The sequence below is a fragment of the Crotalus tigris genome, unplaced genomic scaffold, assembly GCF_016545835.1.
Source record: "Crotalus tigris isolate CLP2741 ecotype Arizona unplaced genomic scaffold, ASM1654583v1 scf7180000018420.1175843, whole genome shotgun sequence".
Lineage (NCBI taxonomy): Eukaryota > Metazoa > Chordata > Lepidosauria > Squamata > Viperidae > Crotalus > Crotalus tigris.
In genome coordinates this window covers 863,801-890,883 of record NW_024096994.1, presented here as the reverse complement: position 1 = coordinate 890,883, position 27,083 = coordinate 863,801, and the positions used below count along the sequence as shown (strand labels likewise).

Below are 27,083 nucleotides of genomic sequence, written 5' to 3'. Positions count from 1 at the left end.
AAACAAATACCACGTAGTATACAAAATCAGAGACGAGAATACCAATTTTTAACGACTCAATTAATTAAATATAAAGTTAAGTTTCGTTGGTTAATACCTGAAGGCATACTTTTAACTTGGCAGGAGAAAAAATACAAGATAGATACACTTGAGAAAGCACGGGACTTTTATGAGAGTTACTTTTCACAAGGAGAAGAACAAGAAAGTAGGGAAGAGCCGGAGTGTAAAAGTTATGATGAAGATCTATTAGAGGAAGTTGATTGAGAGCGAGAAATACAAAAGTTACAAGAAAGAGAAAGGTTAGAAAGAGAAGTAAAAGGAAGACTTATAGAGACAAGAAGTATAAAACAAAATAAAAACAAAAAAAATAGATCAAGTTAACAATGGGAGACGTAATTAAGCTCTTTTCTATAAATATTAAAGGATTAAATATATCAAGAAAAAGAGTTTAGACGTTTTACAATCCAAGGAAATTGGATGTAGATATGATGTATCTTTAGGAAGTTTACATAAAATAGGATTATAGAAAATTATTAGAGAAAGTAAAATTTAGAAACATTATACACAATATTAGCATAAAACAAGAAAGGAGGAATTATTATATATGTCAAAGAAAAATAAAATTAAATAAATATACTTGGAAAGGGGTGAATTTTAATGTTGGAAATAGTATTAGAGTAAAAACAGTATATGCACTAAATAATATGCGAATATTTGTATGATCACCATGCTTAGATGGAATTCCGGTTGAGTCTTATAAAAAACATGAGTGTTATTACAATGAATAATGTTGGATTCCTAGTAAGTAGTAGAATATGGAAGAAGGAAAATGTAAATAAGAAACAATGGGGCAATAAGGACAAATATTTCAAAGAAGAAAGAGGGGGGAAATGTAAAGAATAGAAGAGTACTGTTACAAATTACTGTTAACAAAAAAGGATATATTACGTGTGTATGTGTGTAATGTTTGTTGTGCTTTGTTTTGTTTTGTTGGTCTAAAATAAAAAGAGAGAGAGAGAGAGAGAGAGAGGGCTACAGCCAGGAGGGGAAGACCAGCCAGAAGCAGAGAGCAGAAAAGGGGCTCAGCTGCAGCCGGTCAGCAGGGATGAGGAGGAACTGCTTCTTCCACCTGATCCCAGAGCATGCAGGACTGAGAGGAAAGAGGTGCAATGGAGGTTGGTGAGGCTACTCACAAAGAGGCAGCCTTGTTCTTCCTAATGAGCTGACTGGCTGGTGGCTATTTAGCCCAGCACATGGAGCAAACCAATGCTGGAAACAATTCATCCATTTCTTGCCATGCGTCTGATCTGCTGTCATGCCCCTTGCCTTTTGGATTAAGCCTTGCTCCTATGACTGGACTTTAGACTTGGCTTCTTGAACTTTGAACTTGGACTTTGGTTCCATGATTTGTGCTCAGACCATGGACTTGGCTTGAGACTCTGAACCTGGTGGGTGACTTTAAGGATTTGCTCTGTGAGAAGTGGACGCATTAGTTTTTGCACTGATTCCTGCATGGGGTGAATCCTGGGGAATACTACCTGGGACTGGTGAAGCCTCAATAAAGTCTTCAAACCCTTGTGGTGTGTCTGTCTCTCTCTCTGTGTATGAGGAGGATAGGACACAGGGCTATAGAATCATGGGCCCGTCGATAGTTTCAACTAGCTGCCACTGCCTCCAGGCCTCTATTTCAGCCATTTCTATTTCTAAGCAGTACATACTGGTACTGAATTTATCCAAATAAAATCAATTCCTAACAAATACGAAATACATGGCCTTCAGGTTGACAAGATTCTCAGGTTGGCATTTTAACCCTGTCACAAACCTCCTGATGAAAGAGCAGCATAATTTTGCACTGACATGAATTCTTTGGTCTGTAATTACCATACTTAGGAGTTGCAAATAATGGCTACAGTATGTTAGGCAGACTTACGTGGCTGTCAATAAGTATGCTCTTAAAACCAACAAGAATTACCCGATGTCTGAAATATGAAAATACACACTTTGTTGCTCCACATACCTAGCTGCTTGGGAAAGCAAATTATGTGGATATGCCTATAACATCCTGTCTGGGTTCCAAACAGTCTACAGTTCCTGCATTTGGGGATTGTTGGGCTGGGCTGGGGTGTATTTTTCTGTAATGTTTTAAAGATCACAGAATTTGGGTTTCTTGTTTTGTTGGCCTGCAACAGTCAGGATGTTACATACTAAATATTTGTGAATTTCTCACCCAGCACAGTGTAACATCTAGAAGGTTGGTAAAAGATGCTGGAGGAAGTGTCTGGGCTATGGGCTGGCAGCCCACACTAAACATTTGAAACTGGTTTTGAGATTACTGTGGCGGCCATAGCATGGTCTAACTCTGACCAAATACCAGGGATAACATGGAGCACTAATGGTTCTTTGGTACGCCTTCCAATCCTAGCACTGGAATTTGAAATGGAATTTGAATTAGCAGGCCATTGGGAGCAATTGGACTGGAGTGTTTTTCATATCCAGATTGCCTTTTTTTATTTCACTGTTCCTTTCTATAGCAAACTTGGAAATACTGCAGATATATATCTTGAGCTTCTAATTCTTGCAGAGTTCTTGTTAAAAACCTATGAGGTTTAGAGCTGTGCAATAAAAATATTTTTTTAAATATTAACTCTCTAAGCAGTTTTAAAAATATAGCATGCCTGAAGTTATTTTGGATTTAATATCAATGTATCTTGACAATGGCAGTAATCAATGCTGGTGAGAAATTGAAATTATCAAGAGCCTAGAATTATGATGCGTTTAATCATCTAATTCTGGGTATAGGTCTAACACATGATATCCTATCAAAATATACAGATTGCTAAAGGAATACTGATAACCAAAGATAACTAGGATAAAAGTACAAAATTAAGTGGAAAACAAGGGAAATGTCAGAGAAAAAATAGCAAGATGGTGCCTGCAAATCAATCTGGAAATGATTTACACCCCCTCCCCGCCATCCATCAAATTACTTTGAGGAATTGTATCAGAATATTCATGTAGCTCTCCCTTCTCCCTTAATTCTCCATTTCTTTGCCCTGACCCAGAGAATCACAGAACTGGGTGGGGTCAATTAAATGATCTGCCCTTTGCTCAATGCTACATTTGGATTTAAAGCAATCCTGAGAGACAGCTCTCTATTTCTGAACAAAGAGGAATCTGTTGCCTCCCTTGAACTGCTTCTGCCTTAGAAAGCTATTCCTGCCATTCACCCAGAACCTATTTTCCCATGACCTATTCTCTGTTCTGTGTTCTGGAACAACAGAGGACAGGCCTTGCCTTTATTCTGTGGGACTCCCTGCCCTACCCCAAAACTTGAAATGGGCTATAATATTATCCCCTCAGATGTCTTTTCTGAATTCTCCCAAATTGTCTTTTAAACTTAGTTTCCGATGTCCTGATTCTCTATGTTGTCTTTTTTTGTATCCATCTGATTTTTTTTAAAAGACTGGTGTTCAGTCTTTAAATTCTAGACACAGTATTTTGAGGCTGACCAATGCAGAAAAGAATATTTCATGGGGCCCAAGAGAGAAATGAAGCAGATGCACATGCACACAAAGGCACAGCCTTCAAAGGCACCATATTGGCCTCCCAAACAATATAGTGCCTTTAATGCTCCGTAAAGAAGTGCTTTGCTCATGCTGTCTTTAATTGTGAAGTTTCCTCTTTTAAATACTTTGCTTAGCCCTGGAGTGAAGCTTCCCAGATCCTTCTTTTTTCTCTCCTATAAAGGAGGAGAAACATTATGGTACCTCATTATCTAAAAATTTTCAAAGATAGTGAGTAGACATTTGGTGAAACAATTAGTAAGTTTCTTGAGTAAGCTAGGAAGCAAACTCTCTTTTCCTGGAGACTATGTTTCTATCAAGCTGACATTAGGATCCTGCTTCTCCAACTCGCTCTTAAATTAGTTTGATGGTATCCCCTTCAGAGAATGAGCAAAAATTTAAATGCTCCTACCTTTTCTCTGGAATTTATTCTGCCATTTTCAAACGTTCACTGAGAAGGTGTTATTTCTTTTGCTTCTTCTTCATTTAAACATATTTGAAGAAAGCAGTTTTGTTCTTAGCATTTCTGAGAAAATTTTTAATACCTGATCTACAAATCTAGCCCTTCCAAATTTTCCTTGACAACCTCTCCCCTTTTTCATAGCCTATATACATCTTTTCTGATCGTCAAGCTTTTTTTATGAAGTCTCATTAGCTTCATTTGTTCCCAGCCGCCCTTTGCTTTTAGTGTCTCCTTTTTTAGGAACTCCCACCCAATTTCTGCTCATTTTCTCAAGAATGTCTCATGCCATGGAATCCTACTTATCACCAAGTTAATTACACTTTTTTTTTCTTGAGGACTAATGTAAACATGTAGCTACATTCAGTTTTGGTTCCCTCAAAATCAAGAGATGTAATTTAAAAATGCCTGTTCTCATTTCTCTCTCCCCCCACTCCCTTCATTTTCTTTGATCATCTTTTTTGTCTTTAATGCTACTGCTTTGTTTTTAGTGCAAGTAACATAAGCAATTTTAGATAGTTTTGAAGTGGTAGATGTTGATGGGAAGAAAGCCATATATGTACAAAAGGTACAGCATTTTAAAAACATAAAAACAGCAATCAGAGTGGAAGTACTCTACCTTCCCATGCTGGCCTGCTCTTTCATAACAGATAACAGCATCTTCCCACATTTCAAGCTTTTTGAAGAGCTGCAGAGCTGAAGTGGTACATCCAAGGTCAAAGAGTAAGCTTGCAAGTTGACGCTTCAAAGTAGAATATTGAAAAATTCAATTTATGCATTTTTCTTTAGAACAACATTTAGCAGTGCTTACATGAATTTAGATTATAAAATAACTTGAAATGCTCAAGACAGTTCTCAAAGGTATGGAAATCTAGGAAAGTCTATTAATTTTGCACTTGTAATTTCTCAAAATTAAAATTAGTAGAGATTGGCTATGGATTTTACAAACTTTAGTCACTCAGAATTACCCTATACACGGAAGTAATGGCTCTCTCTCCATTTCCAGATACTGGAACAGAAAGAAGAAACCAGGATATGCACACAAATAACCAACAAAAAGTCCCATTGATGCTGGCCAATATTGACTCTATCTGTCTAGAGTCTGGGTCACACTGACATTCCATGATGCAATCTTTTACTCAGAGGCAATTAGAAAGGATAACTAGGGACAGAGGGAAGAAAGTCTGGCCAATTCATGTAAGTAAACCAGCTATCAGTTAATGAAACAATTGAAATGAAATCCTGGACAACACATTAGAGGGAATTAATTCCAAGTTTATATAATAGTTACTCCATTTCAATATCCAGACTTTTAAAAGCAAAGGAAATCTGATTAACAGTCAGGAAAATTAAAGCAAAAGAGCAGGTAGGACATGGGCTCATGATGCATTTTGTTTTAACTATTACAAAATATGCTCTTAAATAATAACTAATAAAGATTTGCATCTGTCTTCTCCTAACAGATATGCTTCAGATGTACTGAGTTGATTGACCCAATATATTTAGAGTAGGCTGTTTTATCCAATTGCTGATTGTTGGAAAACAAGACAGCATTGAGGCATGATGAGAATGAAAAATATCTACCATATGAGCTGTCCTGATAAGCTCACCTTAGCAATGTGACTCAAATGGGGACCCAATGGGGGAATTCCATGCTGAAGGTGGCTGCTGGATTGATGGCAGATTCCACTTCCCTCCTTGCTCTCTGCTCTTCACCTTCCATCTTTTTCCTAACATATTGATGTATTCTTGTTTTCTTTTTCATTGTTTATTTTACTATTATATTATTTTACTTCTGTTTCGTTTACACTCTTTTCATGTCTCCCTTTTTATTGTTGTAAGCCACCTATAGTAACCCCACAGTGAGATAGGCAGCGAATAAATTTAACAAATAAATAAAATGACATCAGCTTCCTATAGTCACTCACACATTCTGGGCAAAATGCTGCAAGAGACAAATTTCACCAATATGACTATGTGCATGCTAGCTTCAGTGCTATTCCAGAGCCTGACAGACTTGGAAACCTCAATCCACAACCGAATATAGCTGAAATTGATCTAGCTGCTGTATACTGTACACTTGAGTTCATCGCTGTGGGAAAACTGTTGCCAAGTTTTCCCACAGCAACCTCTAGTTATTTGAAACAGATTAGTACTGAAGCATCTTAAGAATTTCCCTAGAGTCTTAAATGCTTTTTAAATGCAAAATCTTTCCATCCCAACATAATCAACTTTCATCATTTACCATAATCTCCTTACGTTACCGATTCAGTGGTCATGAGAAACCTGACATTTCAAGACCTACCTCTTCAAAGTATTTGACATTACCTGTCTTTTGTTGAACTATGGGTTATTCAGTAGCCAACTGAGAATTGTCCTCCATTGACCAGTAGGGAACAAAAAAGTGCACACTCACATTGGCCTATAAAGGTCCCTTTCTCCCAGAATCCATATGTTTCTTTTCCCTCTTACAACTCTCTCTATGGGTCTTTGATTCCACTTTCTGAGCCTGCCCTTGCACCCCTAAGGTTTATTTATTCTTATTTATCCTTTTTTCCTCCAAAACAACTGACAAACAGAACACAAAAATGAAATATGGAATCTTTTCAGAAATCTGGAAACTTCTAAATTAAAAAATGCAAATTAGCATGATTCAAATTAGCATATTCGCCTCAGTATTTATAGTCTGTGCAACTATTGGGGCTACATTATTTAATGTGAAAAAAATCAGAACTAATTTTTTTATGACATCTGCATGTTATACTCAAAGAAATTACAAATTCTGATGGGTAGTGAAACAACATTTAAAACAATGTTGGGCAATAGCTAATAAAATAATAAAGAATTAATATTTTTGATGTTTTCAATGTCTTCAATGAATGTTTAGCTTCTCGGGTTTTTAGAATAAATACCTGGAAAGCAAACAGCTTTGAAACTGCTAGGCCAGCTGGAATTGAAATTCTTCAACAAAAATGCTGAGCCCATAAAATTAGCAATAGTTCATTTTTCTGTCTTTTTCCTACAATGTCCTGTACAATTTTCCTGCAATGTCTCCTTCCCTCCCTCCCTCTCTCTCTCCCTCCCTCTCTCTCTTTTCAAAGCTCAGATTATCTTGAAGAATTACACACACACACACACACACACACACACACACACACACACCGCTTTAATCTCTCTCCTTCTCACTTTTTCTTCTGGGAGATGACTGCATACAATGAAATTGTTTAATTTTACTTGCTTAATAAATATTTCAGTTTTAAAATGGGCATTTCTTCTTTGGGGTGACCTTTTGGAGACTTTATAAAGCACAGGGTTTAAAATTTAACCTGACATGCCCCTACTTTGCTAGCCCCTTCCCTCAATTGGTGATTAAAAGGACATTGTTGTTTGGAAATAGTGCAGCAGTGATTGAACACTCTTCTTGTAGGATGTTTTTTTCAACTTCCCAACCTAGCTTTAAATTTAGAGGTTTCATCTCAATCTCTCATGAGATATTACCCAGATTCAAGTATGATTAATTTTTTTTTGAAATCAGCCAAATTTGATTAGGAGCTGCCATCTGCTATGACTTCATTGAAATCTTCACTGCATACACTCTGTGTGTGTGTGTGTGCATGCGCACACACACACACACATATAAAATCTGTTCTAGAAACAGTGGAGAAGAAATCCACTACCAAAAACAGATAGCTCAACTGGACATAGCTCAGTGAATTTTAGATGTATTAAAAGTTTGAGAAGAAACTAACATTTTATCCAGGCCTATAAAACAACATAAAATTAATTGTCTTCCAAACAGAAAAGGGCCACATTCAAGGTAAATGCCCCCAAAATAATTGACAACTCTAACTGTAATTTATTTAGAGCTAACAATATATTCTAGCCTCTATTGCCGGACTGCAAAATTTCCATCTGTCTGAGGAACTTGCTAGCTCTGAGCTGCACATCCAGGACAAAATTCTGAAGCAGGCTGGGTCATGAACAATTTTGTGCTCTTTTGAGGGTGGGATGGAAATTTAGAGAACTAAAGAAGTGAATTGTGACTAAATAATTCTCTAAACAGTTTCCAAAGCTTTTAGCTTCACCAATCAGGGTAAAAGACTTGCAAACAAACAGAGATTCTAAATGAAGAAGAAACAATATAAATTAAAATACAGCATCCTAGCAAGATGACCATTTTTACTTCAATTATTTCCAGCTGCTCTTTTGGTACATGAATGACATCTAGAAATAATATAATTGATCTAGGATTTACCCAAGATCAAGGAAAAACTATGGGCTGACGAGTAAGAAACAGGCAGACTGTCAAGACAGGATTTCTGAAGACAAAAGAAACACCAAGATGAGTAAGATAAATGGATCATAGCCAGAAGTCCTAATGGATGCTGCTGACAAGATTTTTGCTAGTCCTTTCCTGGGCTTTTTTGTATTTTCTTCTTGGGCTTCTGGGAGGCTACAAGAAGGGACAGAGAAGAGCCTGCTTACGAAGGTCAGCATGAGAAGACATAGTCCTCCACAGCAGCAAATTGTATCTATGATTTATATGTAACAGTTTTCAAGGGTAAATATGAGAGAAATATATGCAAAGGCTGTACTACTTAAGACAGCACATCAACCACTGTCAATAATAAATCACCAATAGGGCTCACAAAATTGGTTTGGCATAGAGGGAAAAAAAATCAAAGTGAAAACCACACTGGGTTTTGTGAACTGGAAAGATTTCTGAAGGATTTTAAAACAAAAAGAATGCAAAAATGGTTTCTTGTGCGTCAAAGACAGACAAATGTGTTGGAAAAATTAAGGTCAAATTTCAAGGAAATCTCTTGGCCAATCTCTTGACAACTGACCAAGATTTTGACCAATTACAATTATATTTGGTGTGGTGACATTTGGTAATGTTGTTAATGCACAGTTTAAAAACATTGCCAGCTGGAATGCACTGTATTAATACAGAAGCGTACTATTTTTATATAATAAGCCAAGTAAATAGATCTGCTATAGTATTTCGTATAAAAATACAATAGGAGAAAATTTTCTATTTCAGCATCTTTCATGCTTCATAAAAATGATATCTACAAATCAATTGTTTTATACCTGAATGGCCCAGTGTGGAGGAACTTGGCAACTGTAAAATATCTTCATACGTTCACAAACTGATGTTGTTTTCTCTTCAAATTGGTCTGCAAGTGCCTGAAAATCCAAAATATTTAAATATGTAATGCAATATAACATTTTAATAGGATCTGCCTAACACAACAACTGAACAAAATAGCATTATCTGCTTAAAGCTACTTACATAGAAAGCCTAAATACATCAAACAATGTTTCCAAACCAATATAAGAGCAATAAATATAAGAACAAACTGGAGGGCTGGTTTGGTGTAGGGCTTAAGGTGCTGGCCTAGAAACCAGGAGATTGTGAGTTCCAGACCTACCTTAGGCATGAAAGCCAGCTGAATGACTCTGAACCAGTCGCTATCTTTCTCAATCCAATCCACCTCACAGAGTTGTTGTGGGGAAAGGAGGAGGAGAGGAGAAGGAAGGAGTTTTATACATGTTTGCTGCCTTGAGTTATTTACAAATAATAAAGATGGGATAAAAATCTGATAAATAAAATAAAACAAATAAATATGACGTATAAGATGCCACTGTAAATGTCAAAATCTCAAAAAGCCTATGAAATAACAGACCACTTCATAGACACAGAGAGCTAGGTCGCAGATGTATAGGCAGTCCTTGACTTATAATAGTTTATATAATGACTATTCAAAGTTACACTTATGACCATTTCAGCACACACACCCCCATGGTCACGTGATCAAAATTGGGAACTGACTCATATTGCAATGTTCCAGGGTCATGTGACCCCAATGTTCCAGGTCTACGACCTTCTGACGAGCAAAATCGATGGGGAAGCCAGTTTCACTTAACAGCCGTGTTACTCACTTAACAACTGCAGTGATTCACTTAACAACTATGACAAGGGTTGTAAAATGGGTCAAAACTCATTTAACAACTGTTTTGCTTAGCAACAGAAATGTTGGGCTCAATTTGTGGTCGTAGGTTGAGGACTACCTGTATCTTTTTTCTGTACTAACAGAAGATGAGAGAAAGTGGAGATTCTGTAACAGTCCATTTTATCACCATCATGGACAAATTTTGTTCTTGAAGGTAGAAGTTCCTAACTACAGTGCCTTTACTTTGGAACAATATTATACCCTCCCCTCAGCTGTCCTTAAAGGCCATACAGGAAGATTTCCCTACACCAGGCATGTCAAACTGTCGGCTCACGGACCGGATGCATCACATCAAAACCGCACCCACCCCATTGCTGGCAATGGGAAAAAAATCTCGATACGTTGTGCGACGTCATGAGTTTGACATGCTTGCCCTACACCTATCTAATGCTCCTACCCTCTTTTTAGACTTTGTTTTTTATAAATACTTCTGTTTAATATATTTTAGCTTTGTATAGTTATTGTTTTAACTGATGTATTTTATATGCATTTTAGTTTACTGTATTCCACCCTCCTTATGCTGGTGTTTGATCAAAATAAAGATTTGATTTGATATTTAAAGGTATCAGTCACTGAATAAAATTCTATTCAGAAAGATTCATTTTTTATAAATGAAAATTAAATTTATTTAATTTTAATTTAATTCCCTAGTGGCAGGCTTCTTTTATCCCTCAGATTTTTGGATTTCAATATCTACTCGATTTAGGCAGCGTGGGAAACACTAAGTAGCTACGGAGCCATGATAATGTCTTCTGAAAAGACATTAGCTATCTCTATGTCCTTCTAATTTAATTTTCATATTTCACTTTGTCTGTAAGCCATATCCATATCCTTTCTTGATATATTCAACTCTAATTCCTAATGCTCCACTTTAGGATGATGGAAACATTTATTGAAGGCATCTTCAAGGGGATGGAAATCTAGTCTAGAAAGTATATCTCATAATTTATAGTTAATATATATAAATCAATCAAGTAATAAATAATAAGTGATGCATATTAACATGCTGTCCTTTATCCTAAGGATATTAGCGTTCACTTCCGCTGAAGAGCAGTATGTGAGACCATCGGACAAATTTTTTTAATGAAAGCATTTCTTATCTTAAGTTTATCATCTGAAAATAATTCCTCTGTTTGTTTCAGTGTGTGCTTTATCAACTATTACAGCCATGCACAACCTGACACTAGCAGATGCATTTGCTGAAAGTTATGGGAATTGTAGTCCAACAAATCTAGTGGACATTAAGTAGAAAACTGAATTAATAAACCTAGCATCAGAGGAAATTACCTCGAAGTACTTTAGAATTCCACATGGATATGACAAATTAGTGCCCCTTATATACACATCTTGGACTGCATACAAAGTTTTATCAACTGAAGACTCTCCCTGCAAAAAAAGCTCCTTTTCTTATTTGCAAATCCTCTCAAAGATTTTCCTGGGGATCCCAGAGAGATCCTTAGTGGCAGAACATGTACTTGCATACAAAACATTTCAGGTTCTGTCTGCCTCATATCCCACTTGAAAGTAGGGAAAGCTGCAGTCAACACACATATACAAAATTGAGTAAGATTGGTCAGTTTTTTGACTCTGCCTAAGCCCTAAGGCAGAGGTAGGCAACCTTGGCTCTTTTATGACTCGTGGACTTCAACTCCCAGAATTCCTGAAGTCCACGGGTCATGAAAGAGCCAAGGTTGCCTACCCCTGGTCTAAAGGAATAGTGTCTCTCTCTCTCTCTCTCTCTCTCTCTCTCTCTCTCTCTCTCTCTCTCTCTCTCTCTCTCTCCCTCTCTCCCTCTCTCTCTCACACATACACAAAGAGGGTGCTGTAAAAATATGCACTTCACATCTGGTTACTCAGGAGCCACAGCACTGGCTTGTCTCTTCAGGGTGTCTGGCTCAGGAATTCTGGGAATTGAAGTCCACGAGTCATAAAAGAGCCAAGGTTGCCTACCCATGGCCTAAGGCAATGTTCTATGCCTGTTTGAGGGAAAGGTAAAGAAAAACAGGCAGAAACAGTTTGACATGTTTGATCTCTAATAAAATTGGTTGGGGAACATTGTTGAAAATTAGTTAGCAAGAGGATCATTTAAATGTATCATTTAGGAGGTTTTTAACCGTTAAATCTCAAGGAAACCTGATAACAATTTAAACTTAAATGATCCTTTTGCCTCATAGAATGCTAGGATTTGAGAAATAACAAACCTAACATTCTCTTAAGTTCCCTAATTTTAAACAATGTTCCCCAATCTAGGTGTTGAAAGAGAGGAAATTTTGCTCAACTAAATGCTGAATGTTTTTGTGCAAATGTGGGTAAAACTAAAAGATAAAGAAAACCAAGATTAATTGGAGAAAGATATAAAGAGGGGTAATCCAAGTATTTGCAAAAACTATAGAAAAACTATCTCCAAATTGATGGTACTTATAAAGGTTTTGATCAAATACCCATGCCAGATATTTTGATAATTAAAGTTAAAAAGCCCCTAGAAAATATTGCTAAAAATGAAGCTACGGGAATTGATGAACTGCCAACAGAATTTTTTAACACTTACTAAATGATACAATTAAAATAATACATGCAGCGTATAAGCAGCTGTAAAAATACAGAATTAGTCAAAGGATTGGAAAAAGTCAATTACTATTCCAATGGCAAAAATAAGCAGTACAAAAGAATGCCAAAAGTATCAAATAGTCACACTTATCTCTTATGCTAATAAGATAATGCTCTACATTGTGTACTTCAGATTGTGTACTACACAATCTTGTGAGAACTACCTCTTACAGTAATTCATTTACAATATTCTGGTCCTGCTTTTGGGACATTCTTCTTCCATATATATATTTCAACATATTACTATATAAAATTAAATAAACCTGAAATCTTGTCTTTTGCCCAAGCTTGATGATTGCTCACCCCCTAAGTTTCCCTTCATGTGCAACTATTATGCAAAAATACATATAAATTAAAGGAAACAATTTTGCTTTTAGTTTGTAAAGCAAGAAGCTGTCATTAAAATGGTATATCCAATTACCAGCTCTCTTACTTGGCAGCCAGTCTGATAATTGCCCCAAAATTTAAGCACTCAATAAATCTTTTTGGATTCAGACAGCTTAATTATCCAGCTCCTCATATAAAAGTTTGCTCCTGATAACTAGAAACAGCTTTCTGAAATGTCGGTAGCAGAAGATCAGCTATTACAAAAAACAAAAACTGTTTTTTCCAAAAGGGACAACTATATTGTGCTTTACCCGAAATACTACAATACATGTAAGCAAAAACAGATTAAAAGCCAGTCTGATGTATGTAATTGTAACTGGTTTCTGCAAATACAGATGAAGTTTTTCCAAGGATGTTTGGGAACAACAACAACCTTAGCACCAATATTAGCAATCTGACAATAACACTACCTTGCAGATGGCTAGACTGCAAGTTCCTAACAAATCCCAATGAATTCAAAGTATGGCTGAATGTGTGCTTGGAAAATGGAGCTTCATATCCCATATCGTGTAAAGATCTCTAATATGAATGCAATGCAGATACTGCCTAGGGTACAGATTAGCAATATAGAATATTAAATAGTGAAGTTGCAATGACAAAAAAAAAAAAAAAATGTCGGAACGATTGACTGAGATTGAAGTCCTTCAATTATATGCTTAAAGGGCATGGAAGAAGATACACAATTTTTTTAAAATGCCTATAATACAATAAATCAATTCTATTCTGACCAAAATTATAATAAATTTAACCTCTGATCACTAAACATCTGTATTGCATGGCTCCAAAAATTCAGAATTTTGTAGGGCTTAAGGCAGGGGTGTCAAACTTGCAATGTCATGTGACATGTCGTGACGTATCATGACTTTTTTTCCATTGCCTGCAATGGGGTGGGCATGGTTTTGCCATGACGCATCCAGCCCACGGGCCAGCAGTTTGACACCCTGGCTTAAGGGAATATTGCCTTCCGAGTCCCAACTCTAGCTGTGGTTTTGAAAACTTTACTAGACTTGTTATTGAAAACCATATTCAGAAATTATCTTTCCTTCCTATTTCTTTAACTGATTTCTCCTAGTAAAAGCTATATAAAACTGCAATCAGCTTTAGCTTCTTCCTTCCATGTTGATCTTAACATGGCCTACACCCTAGGACATATTAAAGGATCAGGCACAGGGGGTCTCTTAGAAGTCAACCATGTGATTAAGAAGCATGCCTTGTTTAAAAATACTATAGTAGTGGAAATAAAAAGTATGTTGGAATCCTTTGCCAAGTGCATAGGATGAAAAAGTACTACTTAAAGCATATGAATGAATTAAACTATATACAAAAGTGAATCACCATAATCACATTAGTCATGGCTAGAAAGTTATCAAGACTTTTATGGACAATCTTGAAGGAGCAAAGAGAACGTTGATGAACTTTCCAGTTCAAGAAATCCTACAGTTCCTCAGTATTAATCACAGAATAAGCTGCATATGATACTTTATTTGGTATCTTGTCTGCTGATGTCAACACTGTTCACATTTTAAAAGCAACAGATTCCTGATGTCTGAAGGAATCGTTTAGCCTAAGTTGTTAACCCCAAAGGTCTTCTAATCAAGACTGTCAAGAAAAAGACAAAATTGTGCTTTCAAAAATTTCCTGGAGAGCAAAATATTGGCATTATCTGCCTCTCCTCTGCTGAAACAGAACAAGAATGTGATAATAAAGAGAATACAAGAACACAATGCTGTTTTGTTAAGGGATATGATTTAATTATTGGCTAACATTAAGTGGATAAAATAGAAAAGGAAAACTACTTAAAATAAAATATGTATTCAAATTATGAAAGTAATATTTCATAGGGACTTCTCTAGTAGAAACAGCATCCAAGTTTATTATGAAAAAAATAGCTCTCTTCCTGATTCTTACTGTCCTACTATATGCTAAATCTTTACACCTTTAGGGAAGCTATCATATAAAGTACAATTGGTAATTAAGATGTATATCCATATTAAAGAGGAAGGGAGAAGCTGGGTATGATGACAACATATGATAATTATAGCATAGTTTTATGGACAATCATGTTAGTGGGTGAATTAATGCAAAGTGTAAGATGGCCAGAGCAATACAGGGAAGAATGACAGCCAGTTCACAACTAAAAGAGGCAAATAAAATCCATGATAAAAAATCAGCCAGGGTTGGGAACCAGATGAAATAGAAACAAAAACAAAAAAAATGTGAAGATTACACTGAGTATGAAGTCCTGGATGAGCTCTAACAAGCAAAAGACAAAAAGGCCCACAGAGTATTTAGGCTGAATACGAGTCCATAGAAGACAGTCAGTTTCAGATTGTTGTAGGAAAAGATGACAATAAAACTTTACTCAACCAGGGCAAAAATAGGAGGTGGAGAGTGGAGAGAGTTTGGTGAGATGGGGATTGCATTAATATAGGTGAAGAGGATTTGGGTATTTGAGTATGATATTTCTCAACCTTGACAACTTAGGATTCTTGGAGTTGAAGTCCACACATCCTAAAGTTATCAATGTGAGAAACATTGTTTCAGTACATTGCAAAGTGAACATGAGACAACCTTGTGATGCAGCTACTAAAAAGACAAATGCTATTTTGGGATGTATGAACAAAAGCTGAGGGTTCACAGGGAATAATTATCTCACAATCTCTGCCTTAGTCAAGCCCTACTTGGAATACTGTGTCCAGTCCTGGACACCACAGTCTGGTTTAACTGGAACAAGGAAGCTACCAAGATGGTGAGAAGTCTAGAAACCAAGTCCTATGGAGAACAGTTAAAGCAGCTGAGTATCTTTAGCTAGGATTTTTTATTCCAGTCTAAATACAAATGCTATCTTCAGTCAAATACACATTTCAAATGACTCATTTAAACGATACATTGAAAATAAATTATGATATAAGTCAGCTTAATCACAACATCATTTCTCCTTTGAAGAAGCCACAAGAAAGAGCCAGCTGTGGCTGATTAAAAAAAATTGGCTAGCGTAGGTTGCAAATGTTAAACTGCTGGCACCCTCTCAAAATTCTTCATTACAAGTTTTTCATTCAAGGAATCGGATGGTGGCTCAGGTATTTGTCAATGAAGGATTTCTCAGTGGTTAATTTTACTTCATTGAAATACTGGGAACACATCAGTGGGGATCCAAACCTTGCTCATTTCTACTCTTATACTTTGCAATATTCACTACAGTATGATTTTTTGGGTCCCACTTCCTCTGCAGATCAGGGCCTCAGCTACTTTAGAAGTAGTCTCACTTCTGAAGTGGGTTCAAAAAATGAGTTATTCTGATCAGAAGACAAGGATCTATTAAAACATTCTAGCAATGTTTCCTATCCCAATGTAGAACCACAGAAGTCAGAGAATCAACAAAACTGTGCTCACCAATTTGCTGCTATACAAATATGTTAAACTGAAACTTCTATTACTGCTGATTGACCAAGTTGATGATGAATCTGAATAAACTTTGGATACTAAGGTTAACAGTTTGGAGAAGAAAAGAAACCAAGAAAAATGTTACCTGAGTCTGCTTCATTGCCCGTTCCATTCGACGAATACTTCCTTTTTCAAGTTTTGTCCGCAGAAGAAGAGCAGAAGTTTGGATTGCCCAGAACTTTGGTTGTGAGAGCAGATACTGAGAAAAAGGAAAGAATAAGTATTCTTTTATTCATTTTTTAAAGAAAAAAATGTATTTCAGCATATTGCTCTGTGCACTTACTCCTACAGTAAACTATAATTATTTTCAATAAATAGTTAGAGTTGAAAGACCTATATCAATGCTATCAATTCAGTTTACAGCAACATTACAACCATCCATTTGTATGAGAATGATGAGGATGAACTATCTACAATGCCAAAAGTGTAACCAGTTTTTACCCAGTTTTTTCCTATTTAAATTACTAAAAGAAAAATTAAGAGTATTGGATTCCATGTATTATTGACAAAAAAGCAGCAAACCAAATGTTCAAAATAATGTTTCAGAATTGCACTGGTTTGGTGTACAGAAATGGGAAAGGCATTTCTGTTCCAGTAAGGTTCCATTCTCTCAACCTCAAAATTTTTGGTGAACTTCTTTTTACATGGCATCCAAGTCTTGACATAAAGATCCAAATAGAAAAGGCAAGAAAAGCCACAATGCACAAGAGGCATTTTGTTCATACTTTTTGACATTCTAGTGATTTTCTCAAAAGCACTTTAACACTCCCATGAAATACGACGCTAAAATCTATCTGAAGATAGATGGCTTGGTGTTTTTACTGACCCAGAACTATGATAGTTGCTGTATCACACAGAGATCTATCTATTATACTGTAAAAATTTGAAATAAAAGTCTACCCAATATTTATTGCATTCGTTGAATTATTATATTATATCCTTCATTTAATATTTAAAACATTATAGCAATCAACAATAGCCGCAGACTGCATCCTTTCACGTATCTTGTGCAAGTCTTATTGTGCTAGTTTTATGGTCAGAATAAGTCTGGAGGATAATGTGCACTATATTTGATTGCCATGCCAGGATTCTGATGGATGGAACAGGAAAGTCTTGAAAAATTATTTCAAACTTTTCAACTTTTTAAAAAGGGAAAATATATGATCATGTATCTAGACTGGTTTAGGCCTTCTAATTATCTTTTAACAGACTTTGTAAGAGGTAGAGAAGTATTAATCTAGACAGCAGGATGACAGCCAAGTTAACATATCAAGTAGAGGCAGAGGCCTCTGTTAATGAATAAGAGAAGATTATTATGAATTATTTCATCTGGAAAACTAATCCTATTCATCTTTACATGCATCTATACTGAGGAAGAATTTACTGGCCAAACCCATCAGTCACGAAGAAGTTAATCCTACAAGCTCCAGATTGTTCTTTTCCCCAAACGATTGTTAAAACTGGGAATATTTAAGATATTTTGTATCTTAAATCTTGTAGGATCCCAGAGGGCATTCTGGAATGTATACATTCTCTGCCACTGCCAGATTCAAAGTAGATCAAGACTTCCCAGCTTTATCACAACAACGGTGCTCTGGAATTGAGGAAATAGGTATCTATACTGCGATGCAATTACTGATTTTGGAATCTAGCCTCAATGGATGTATCTTTAATCTAACTTTAATAACTTTTCTTTTATTTGGAATTAGGCACCTTTTTTTTTTTAGAAAAATAAGACTTTTTAAAATAGACCATCTTCTGTACATCATAAATGTTCTGCTTCTTTCTCTCTCTTTCTCTCTGTAAACAGAAAGGATTGTGTGCTGGACCATAGAATGTTCTCAACAATCTATGTATCAATGGCTGGTTGTTTGTTGCTGCCTACTGCTCTCTAGTGGTTAAGCTCAATCCAGGGATTCAGCTGAAGTTACACCATTATATCATTCTATCAAGGCTGTATGACTTTCTATCAACTTTTAGTCTTCCAGCAGTGTGTATCCTCTTCAACTAAATATTTAAAATGCTTTGCAGACTAAACTGGGAAATGTAACTGGAATTATGAGAGCAGGTTTCATTCACAAAATGGTAGCCATAGTTGCTATGAGCAGTCACGAAACATTAACTGATCAAAAGACAAAACAAATAAGAGAGCTCTCCATAGCCTCTCTGGATTCCCAGGATATTTCCTATTTCCCTAGACTTTTTCTTTTGTCCTGAGCAAGTTATCGTGGTTCTAAATTATTTAAGGAACATTTATTATTGGATAGTATATAAATACTGAAAATATACATACCGTTCTTCTATTACTTTAACTATCTTTAGGTTAGAGTAAATTATTTTTTAAAAAAATTAATTTACATTACCGAAGAACTCACATGTAAGAGCTTTGGAAATAAATATTAAGAAGAGACTAGACCAGGGGTAGGCAACCTTGACTCTTCTATGACTCGTGGACTTCAACTCCCAGAATTCCTGGGCCAGCATGGCTGACTCAGGAATTTGGGGAGTTGAAGTCCACGAGTCATAAAAGAGCCAAGGTTGCCTACCCCTGGACTAGACAGTCACTTGTCTGAAATGGTATAGGTTCTCCTTCTTGAGCAGGGGGCTGGACTAGAAGACCTCCATGGTCACTTCCAGCACCATTCTATTCTAAGAATATGGGAATTTGGTATTTCCACTAACGATACAGATTTTATACATTCTTCAGAAATGAATACAGCAATTGCCATTAGTTAAAGATTTACGTCTTCAGAGCTAATTTGTGAATGCATAGCAATATACTATTTCATAAGATACATCTGGAAATAAAGTAGAAGGGAATGAATATTAAATACTATAATTTGGGCTTTTGTATTGTTAACAGATATAATTTAATATAATAAGAAAATTCGACATTTTAAAAGATGGAATGAAGTGAAAATTTGAGCTTCATTCAGCACTGATGATGTTACCTAGTTTGAGTAATGAAGCATCTGCAAGAAAACAACCAAGCTCAGAGAGGACCAAAGTCCTCTCATATCAGCCCTGAGCTACAAATATATCTCCTTTATTGGTTCCATTCAGATAGTTAATAGAAATATGATAGAGCCATGGAGAAAATATGTAATTAGCCCTAGTTCTGACTTCTACGAGATTGACACAATTTAACTAAATTAATCAAACAAGACAGCAGCCTAAGGTCCATGTTTATTAGAAAATATTATAGATAACAATTTTATCATTTTTCCTGCAAGGATTATAAATCAGAACAGCTCTTTTCAGTAGGTTCTCCTAGAACTCACGATTGTTGTAGTGTAGCAAAGCAAGTCTTAATGATATCAGTGCTAGATGAAAAAGGGCATTCTTCAATCTTCTTTTTTTCCCCAAGATAAATGCTGCTAACATTCAATCAGACTGTGCTGCTATTTCTGCCTCTAAAGCCATGCTCCTGCACTATTGAAACAGCTTTTTTATACAGCAGGAGCTGCATGCAATTTGCTACAACTGGCTTGTTCAATGCTAAAAAGCAAACACAGGCTAAGTCTCCAGCCTAATCTGCACAAAGGGACAGTTTAATTAGAAACAGTGCTTTTCCAGATTTTGCTTTATCTAATCTTATAGCCACTGTGCCAGACTTCTAACATTACATCATTAAAAATAAATCATAAGAATTGCCTCACTGGATTAGACTAAAGAGCCTTGCTATTCCAGGACTGCAAAAAAAAAAAAAAAAAAAAATGTCCAAGAGGAACTGTTTAAAAATATCTGCATCTACATAGATAGAAAATACGTATTTCTAGTATTTTCAGATTAACAACCTATTTGTTTTTTTAAAGGCAATTTTTTCAATAAACAGTTCCATTTGTAAACTTATCCAAATGAAAATGGTGTATACACACAGGTTTCCTGAATCTATGGTTGATAAATAGACTTGAACTCATTATTCACAATATTCAGCTTCACGTATCTGTGGGTTTTGACCTGATGTTTTGAGCATGCCACATTTCACAAATATGCAGATCTGATACTGATCCCACTCCATTTCCCAATGACCTACAGCTTTCTTACCCTATATGGTCATCCTCTCCCTGCCTGCTACTCCCTCCAGTGTGAAGATGAAGAAGCACATAATTTAGGGCTCAGTATATCCGATCAATTTCTGAGCATCCTGCAACTGTCTTTAGTAATAATGAACAAGCTGAGGATGTGTAAGGGAGGGTTCTGCTGAGTAAAATGGCACATTTTGTGAAAACTATTGTTCCTGTGCGAGACATGTTGCCTTGTGGGGACAGTCCAGTATCCATTGCGTATTACAGAGTTAAGAAATCTGCTCTCCACTCTGTACAGAAACAAGATTCAGGGTCTCTGCAAGTGTGAGAATCTCAAGGTAATTTTCCATCCACGCAACCGCCACCACCCTGAATTGGATGAAAAAGACTCAAGCTCAGAGGAATGTACCATTGAGTAGAACCATAATCTGTTAAAAAAGGACTGTAGCTTGTTAGATGGTGGAGTGGTAGAAGGAGCTGAGCGTAGCTTGCAGGCTTGGAGGATCTGATTTCACAGGCTCAAGTATTGAGATAGCCTCCAGAAGGCAAAACCATTTTTCACTGCTTGCTTATTCTTTATTTCGAGTCACTACTTTTGGATCTCTGCAGATATTCCAGTTGTACAGGATGTGCTTCAACAACAATTCTATATTTTCGTATGTTTCTTTCACATGTGCAACATAGTCTATGGGTACCCCCTACATTGCCATTGTGTAAAAACAGAAGATTTCTATAAAATGGTATGTGGTAAAATGGTAAATTACAGATTATTTTCATGCAGCCAAAAATCTGTAACATACACCCCAAAGTGTCCAGGAAGCAAAATCATTGTTCTATGCATAGATGAATAATTAACTGACCATACTTGGGTATACATTTTTTAAAAATGTGGATCCTTGGGAAAAAAAAAGTCTTGATTGAACCCATATAGAAGAATGACAAATGATTAGAATTAAATAAAATTTCCCTTCTGACTAGTTAGTACCTGCATATTTGCAGTCACAGAAGAGATCCAAACCTTGCTTGTTCTGCTTCTGCTTTTAATCGTAGCAAATGTGCCAAATGTCAGTTTGTTTAAAAGATGACTGGACTTTCTTGGTTTTTTTTTTTTTTTTGAAAACATTTTGCTTCTCATCCAAGAAGCCTCTTCAGTTCTGACTGAATGGTGGAGTATGGAAGGATTTATTTTCTTTGCCGTCTTCTGGTTGTTACTATTCTGAAGGTCGGTTGTTAGACTGTCAAGTTAGCTCTGAGGGCCACTGAGGGGGGTTTATCTACACCCTCAGGGTCACCTGAATCAAAGTGCAAATGGGTGTGGAACCTTCTTGGGACTGCTGAAAGGATTGTGTTGCAAACAGGAGACAGATGGTATCTTATCCCTCCCTTTTTGTTGAGAGAGAATTGTTCAATTTTAACATAGATGATCTCTTTGACCCCTCTTTCAAACCAGTGGTCCTCTCTGTCCAGAATGTGAACTTTGCTATTTTCAAAAGAATGACCTTTGTCTTTCAGATGCAGATGACTGCTGAATTTTGTTTTGATGGATTTGTTCTCCTATGTTGTGCCATGCGTTTGTGAAGTGGTTGTTTTGTTTTCCCAATGTTCAGATCTGCACATTCTCATTGCACTGCACTGCATATATCACATTGTTCTTGGGTTTAATGTGTGCACATATGTTGTGTTGGTTGAAAATCCTCCTGAGCTTTTCAGATATTCCTGCAATGTATGGAATGAGAACGTTGCTTTGCTTGTTGTTCTCTTCTTTGTCTACTATGGAGTAGCTCCTGCTGGATCTTTTTCTGGATTTGATAAAGGCCCAGTTGGGATTGCCACAGGTTCTGAGGGCTTCCTTGAGGTGTTTTAGTTCTTTTTATTTTTGCTCTTTGCTAGTAGGCAAACCTTTAGCCCGGTGGTGGAGAGTTCTGATCACTCCCATTTTATGTTCAGTGGGTGGTTAAAATCAAAATATAAATACTGATTTGTTTGTGTCGGTTTTTAAAACAAACAAACCCAAGCCTTTTGAGATGGCTTTCTTTTGCTACCATATTTAAATGCATACGGGTAAGCCATGATGGGCTTAACCTATATACATCTTAAATTTATGGCAGCCAAGTATTTTTCATTATAATTCACTGAGTAAGTGTACGGATCTTCCAACATGCATCTAATATCCCACTCCAACACAGAACTTTTCAAAATGATGCTGAATTACTCCTAGTTTATAAGTAGATAGATGCCTTTGTTCTTATGTACAGATTGTACAGATTCATTATTCGGCTCACTATTTAAAACAACGAGGGAGAAGGCAATGACAAATACTTCTGTACTATTGCCAAGAAAACTCAATGAATGTGGCCATGAACTCAGCAGAAGTCAAGCTCAGAAACTTTATTACTATTGATAATCTTTGAAATAATCATTGCTTATTTCAATAATCATTAGGATGTTTTCTTTCAAGGACTTCTAAAATCCTTCCTAGGCAGCCAGATCCATACCCCATTTATGAAGCTAAAGAACCACTGCAAGTATTTTTATTTTATTTGTCAGCTAACTAGTACAAAAACTAGACTACTAAGAATGGACATATTTGAACAGATTTCAATACTTATCTACTTAATCAAATATTTACTTAATCAAAAGGGATATGCAATTAGCTTTTTTTACATAAAAAAGAGCCTGCTTTACTATTTTGCCTTAAAAATGGTTTTTAGTAATGAATTAAATATAAAACAGGACTTTCCTTTTCACTTCAACTGGAAGAGAGTCATGCTGCTCATATGTACCTTATTCCAAACATATTATTTATTTTGCCTGGTGTTGAAAACTGTTTCAATTTTATTTGATTCAAACACTGTCCTTATGCTCAATTAGGTATTTAGCTTGAACTAAGTCCTAAAACCAGGCACGTAGATAAGCTTCCATACCACATAATAGTACATGAGTATGTATTTCTGAATGCCTCATCTCAATATCCATAAATCAGGAATTTGGAATATTATGAAAAGGGCTTAACTTCTCAGTGTCAGTGTTCAGGGAATTTCAGATAATAGGTGGCAGCACAGCAACAATGTCTGATAGAATGCCATTCAAGTTCTAATGTAAGATTTATTTTTTCGTGAATTTACTGATAAAATAATGAAGCTATGCATTTAGAAAGAAAACGGTTTCATATTAAAACTATTAAAATTAAGTGGTATTTTCTGAAATATAGACAGAAGGTTCTCATTGTGTATCTTGCAGACAGCCAACTGGAAAAATCTACACACATATGCATTCCAAGGAAATCAGCCATATTTCACGTTAAACCTCTAATTGTAAACTTTTAGTGCAAACCGTATCTCCTCCTTGCATTTATAATTATTTATCATCATAATTTTATCCCATTGTCTCATTGAAAGGGGACTTGCGTGATAGGAATCTATGGTTTTTTAATAGGGGAGAGTTTCAGTTTATTTAAAAGGGTGGGAGACATATTTGAGATAAGCTGGAAGTAGTACCAAAGGAAATTGTGAGACCAAGGAACAGAACTAGAGGGAGATCATGGGAATAACAAAGGCACATTAGGCCTTCCTAGCTGTACTTTTCTGACAACACATTATGGGCACCAACACACAATAGCTATGCAACTATGATTTACAATATATTGATTTCCATGAAAGTTTTTATTTTTATTTACTGTGAAAAGTAAAGTTCCCCTTTAACTGAAGTACCACTTCTGATGAATCCATGGTTAAATCCATGTAATTTTTCTCGGTGATAACATATAAATACTAAATGGGTCTATAAATCCGGTGGAAAGGACTTTCTTCCTTAGTAAGGCACGAACTGAATATAATGACAAAACAGATTGTGTTTCCACACAAAACACATACCCCTTACCATATATACTCTACTGTCTTGCAGGTTACTGTGACCTAGATATAAGATATGCTAGTTTCTAAACCAATAGCAGTGGAATTTGCATAGGAAATTCAGTGCTTTTCAGGAAACTGCCAAGAAAAGCCCTCAAACTAAGCATAATAATTTTGTCACTATTTAAATCTAATTTTGTACTAGAACGTTGTGGCTTTAAGCTTCCTAATATAACTTCAGCTCTGTTCAATCTCCCCAACACTATCACAAACATCTATTAAATTCAAATGGAGATATTATTCAGACATTGTTTCTTCCAATACCAATCTCAAGAGGTTTAAGTCTTTTCTTTTTCCCCCCCAAAGTGTGAAGCTAGAAATGCCCGTGTCTATGGTATTTTACAAACTAGCCATAACCATCTGAGATTTCCTGATATAAAGTAAGTTTTATCTTTTCATTTTCATAGCTTCTATCACTAAGGCTCACCACTGATTTGACCGCCCATAATCAATCAATTCCTTACCTAGCATATCCTGTTTCCCCCCACATTTGCCATTTTCTGGCTCTAGTATTAGAAGAATTAGAAATGTGTGCTGAAATGGAAATTCAAGCTAACAACCTTTTTCTTCCTTCGTTTGCTTACCTATATGATAAAGTCCTTAATTTTAATTTTGCGCTAATTATTCCCCATGTTGAAAGCAGTTATTGCCCACTCACTGAATTACAATACACAAATCTGCTACTTCACGCAGTAGCTCTAGCAAAATATTCCTTGTTTCAGTGATGCACAGTAATAATACGGGTAATGGAATTAAAGACAAAGTTAGGAAGATGAATTGATACGTTGTGGACCCATCATCATTTTCATTTGTCAGTTTTTTAAAAAAATCTCAATATGAAGAAATATATCCCCTAGATGAACTTTATGTATATTTTGCTCAATTATTGAAATAATTGACTATTTGATGGATGATAGACCACCAATGGTAATTTGGTAAAATAATAAATATGTGATTCAGTCTCACATATCCCAGTGAGATGTCAATTTTCAAGACAGGACATATAAGCTTATAGTTTCACAGCAGGTTAGGTAAACTAAGATGAAAAATTGAAAAACAGACATGTTATACAACAAACTGTTTCAGTATTCTAAAATCATATGCCAGATCAAACATCAATCCGTTGTAATCCTGCTTTTGTGCCATAAAAAACTCGGTCCTCATGATCAAATGACTCACAGCTGGCCAAAGACAAGCAATTGAGACAATCTCTTTGGGCACTCACCACCCAGTTGTTAACAAGGCTGCCAGAAAAAATAGCACTGAGATGGAAAAAAAAAAAAAAAAAAGAGGGAGGAAACTAAGATTCATCTTATTTCACATACCAAAATGTTCTACTGCTAAGGTTTATAGAGTATAAAACCACCATTTTTTTTACTGGCATAGCATATAGAATAACATATAACAAAGATGAAGGAAATAAAGCATAAACAAACATAATGCAAAGATGATAGATAAGGTTTACCGGTCCCGCCTTCATAAAATTTACTATAGTAGAACACTTGATATTAAACAATCCATATTATATCAACTTTGCAGGGAATAGATTGTTATATTTTCTGAATAACTTTTAATTCAGGATATCTTGAATATGATTGTAAACTACATAAAGAAATATAATAATATATAGTTTATCTTGCTGACCTAGAAGAATTAAATAAATCACATCTGAATTCTATCGCAAAAGAACTTCCACAGATTATTCTCTTTTAAATATTATTAATATCTCCTCTTAATCGAGCTTAATTCACGGACATATAATTTTCTCTGCAAGAATCCAAAAATGATTGCCATCATCTTTTTTTTAGTGACTGTCTTACTAGTCTACAGATCTGGTACTTCCTAATCATCTCCCATCTAAGGAATAACAAAGTTCAACATTTTTTAAAGTTTTATATAAAGTTTGATTTTTCAAAATCAAGTCAACTCACCTAGATGCTTCTACTTAGGCAATATACTTGTGCCAGGGTAAATAAAATGCTTATGCAAACTCTTTCACAACAGCACTAAAAACTAATTTGTTCATGGTTCTTTGGAATCAACCTTAAACTGTTTTCCTTCTAGCTTGCCTATAATAAATAATTCAAGCTTCAAAGCCAGGGCCATGGGGGAAATTATGAGATGTGTTAGATCAGATGAGGTGCAGAGGTGAGAAAAAAGATGAAATGAACTTGCTCCTTTCTTTAGGTCAACATGTTCTGAACACTTATAAGAAATAAGGATAAACAAGAGTGGAATGCAGAGCATGCGTTGCCATCTGGTTCACCTTCAAACCAGGCTTTTGACAGTATGCCATTTCCTCGATCAAATTAATCCTGTTTTTTTCCCATTTGGTAATGTTTTCTTACTTTCCTTCCAACAAATGGAGGCAAGCAGCAAAAGATGAACAGAAAAAGTATTTCAATGTAGGATGATTACATGCTTCTTCTGTAAGTTGAAAGTATTTGAGGAGCAAATATTTGCAACTTGTAATTTGAAAAAGAAAATTTATCCAAAAGAGCAACTTCCATCCCCTTCTCCATAATCTAATGCTTTAGAAAGTGCAGAAAAGTCTAATATTAATTATTAATTAAACTTGACAACTGCATTTTTACTTCTAGCCGCTTTGTGCTAACTCCTTTATTAGCTCAGAGGTTCCCAAAGCGAGCTATTTTTGAAGTGCAGAG

General features: G+C 35.8%; 1 protein-coding gene across 2 annotated transcripts in view; it reads right to left on the bottom strand.

Moving 5' to 3' along the window:
- The window catches only part of TTC27 (tetratricopeptide repeat domain 27), an 89,888-nt gene that overhangs the window by 28,443 nt on the left and 34,362 nt on the right, over positions 1–27,083 (bottom strand). For both annotated transcript variants that reach the window (XR_005557784.1, XM_039352346.1), the window contains exons 10-12: positions 16,564–16,677; positions 9,118–9,213; positions 4,643–4,765 (exon numbers count right to left, since the gene is read on the bottom strand). Coding sequence is in view for 1 of the 2 variants with exons in the window: in XM_039352346.1 (XP_039208280.1) it covers positions 4,643–4,765; positions 9,118–9,213; positions 16,564–16,677 (333 nt within the window). In the remaining variant the exon portion in view is untranslated. The remainder of the gene's footprint in view (positions 1–4,642; positions 4,766–9,117; positions 9,214–16,563; positions 16,678–27,083) is intronic.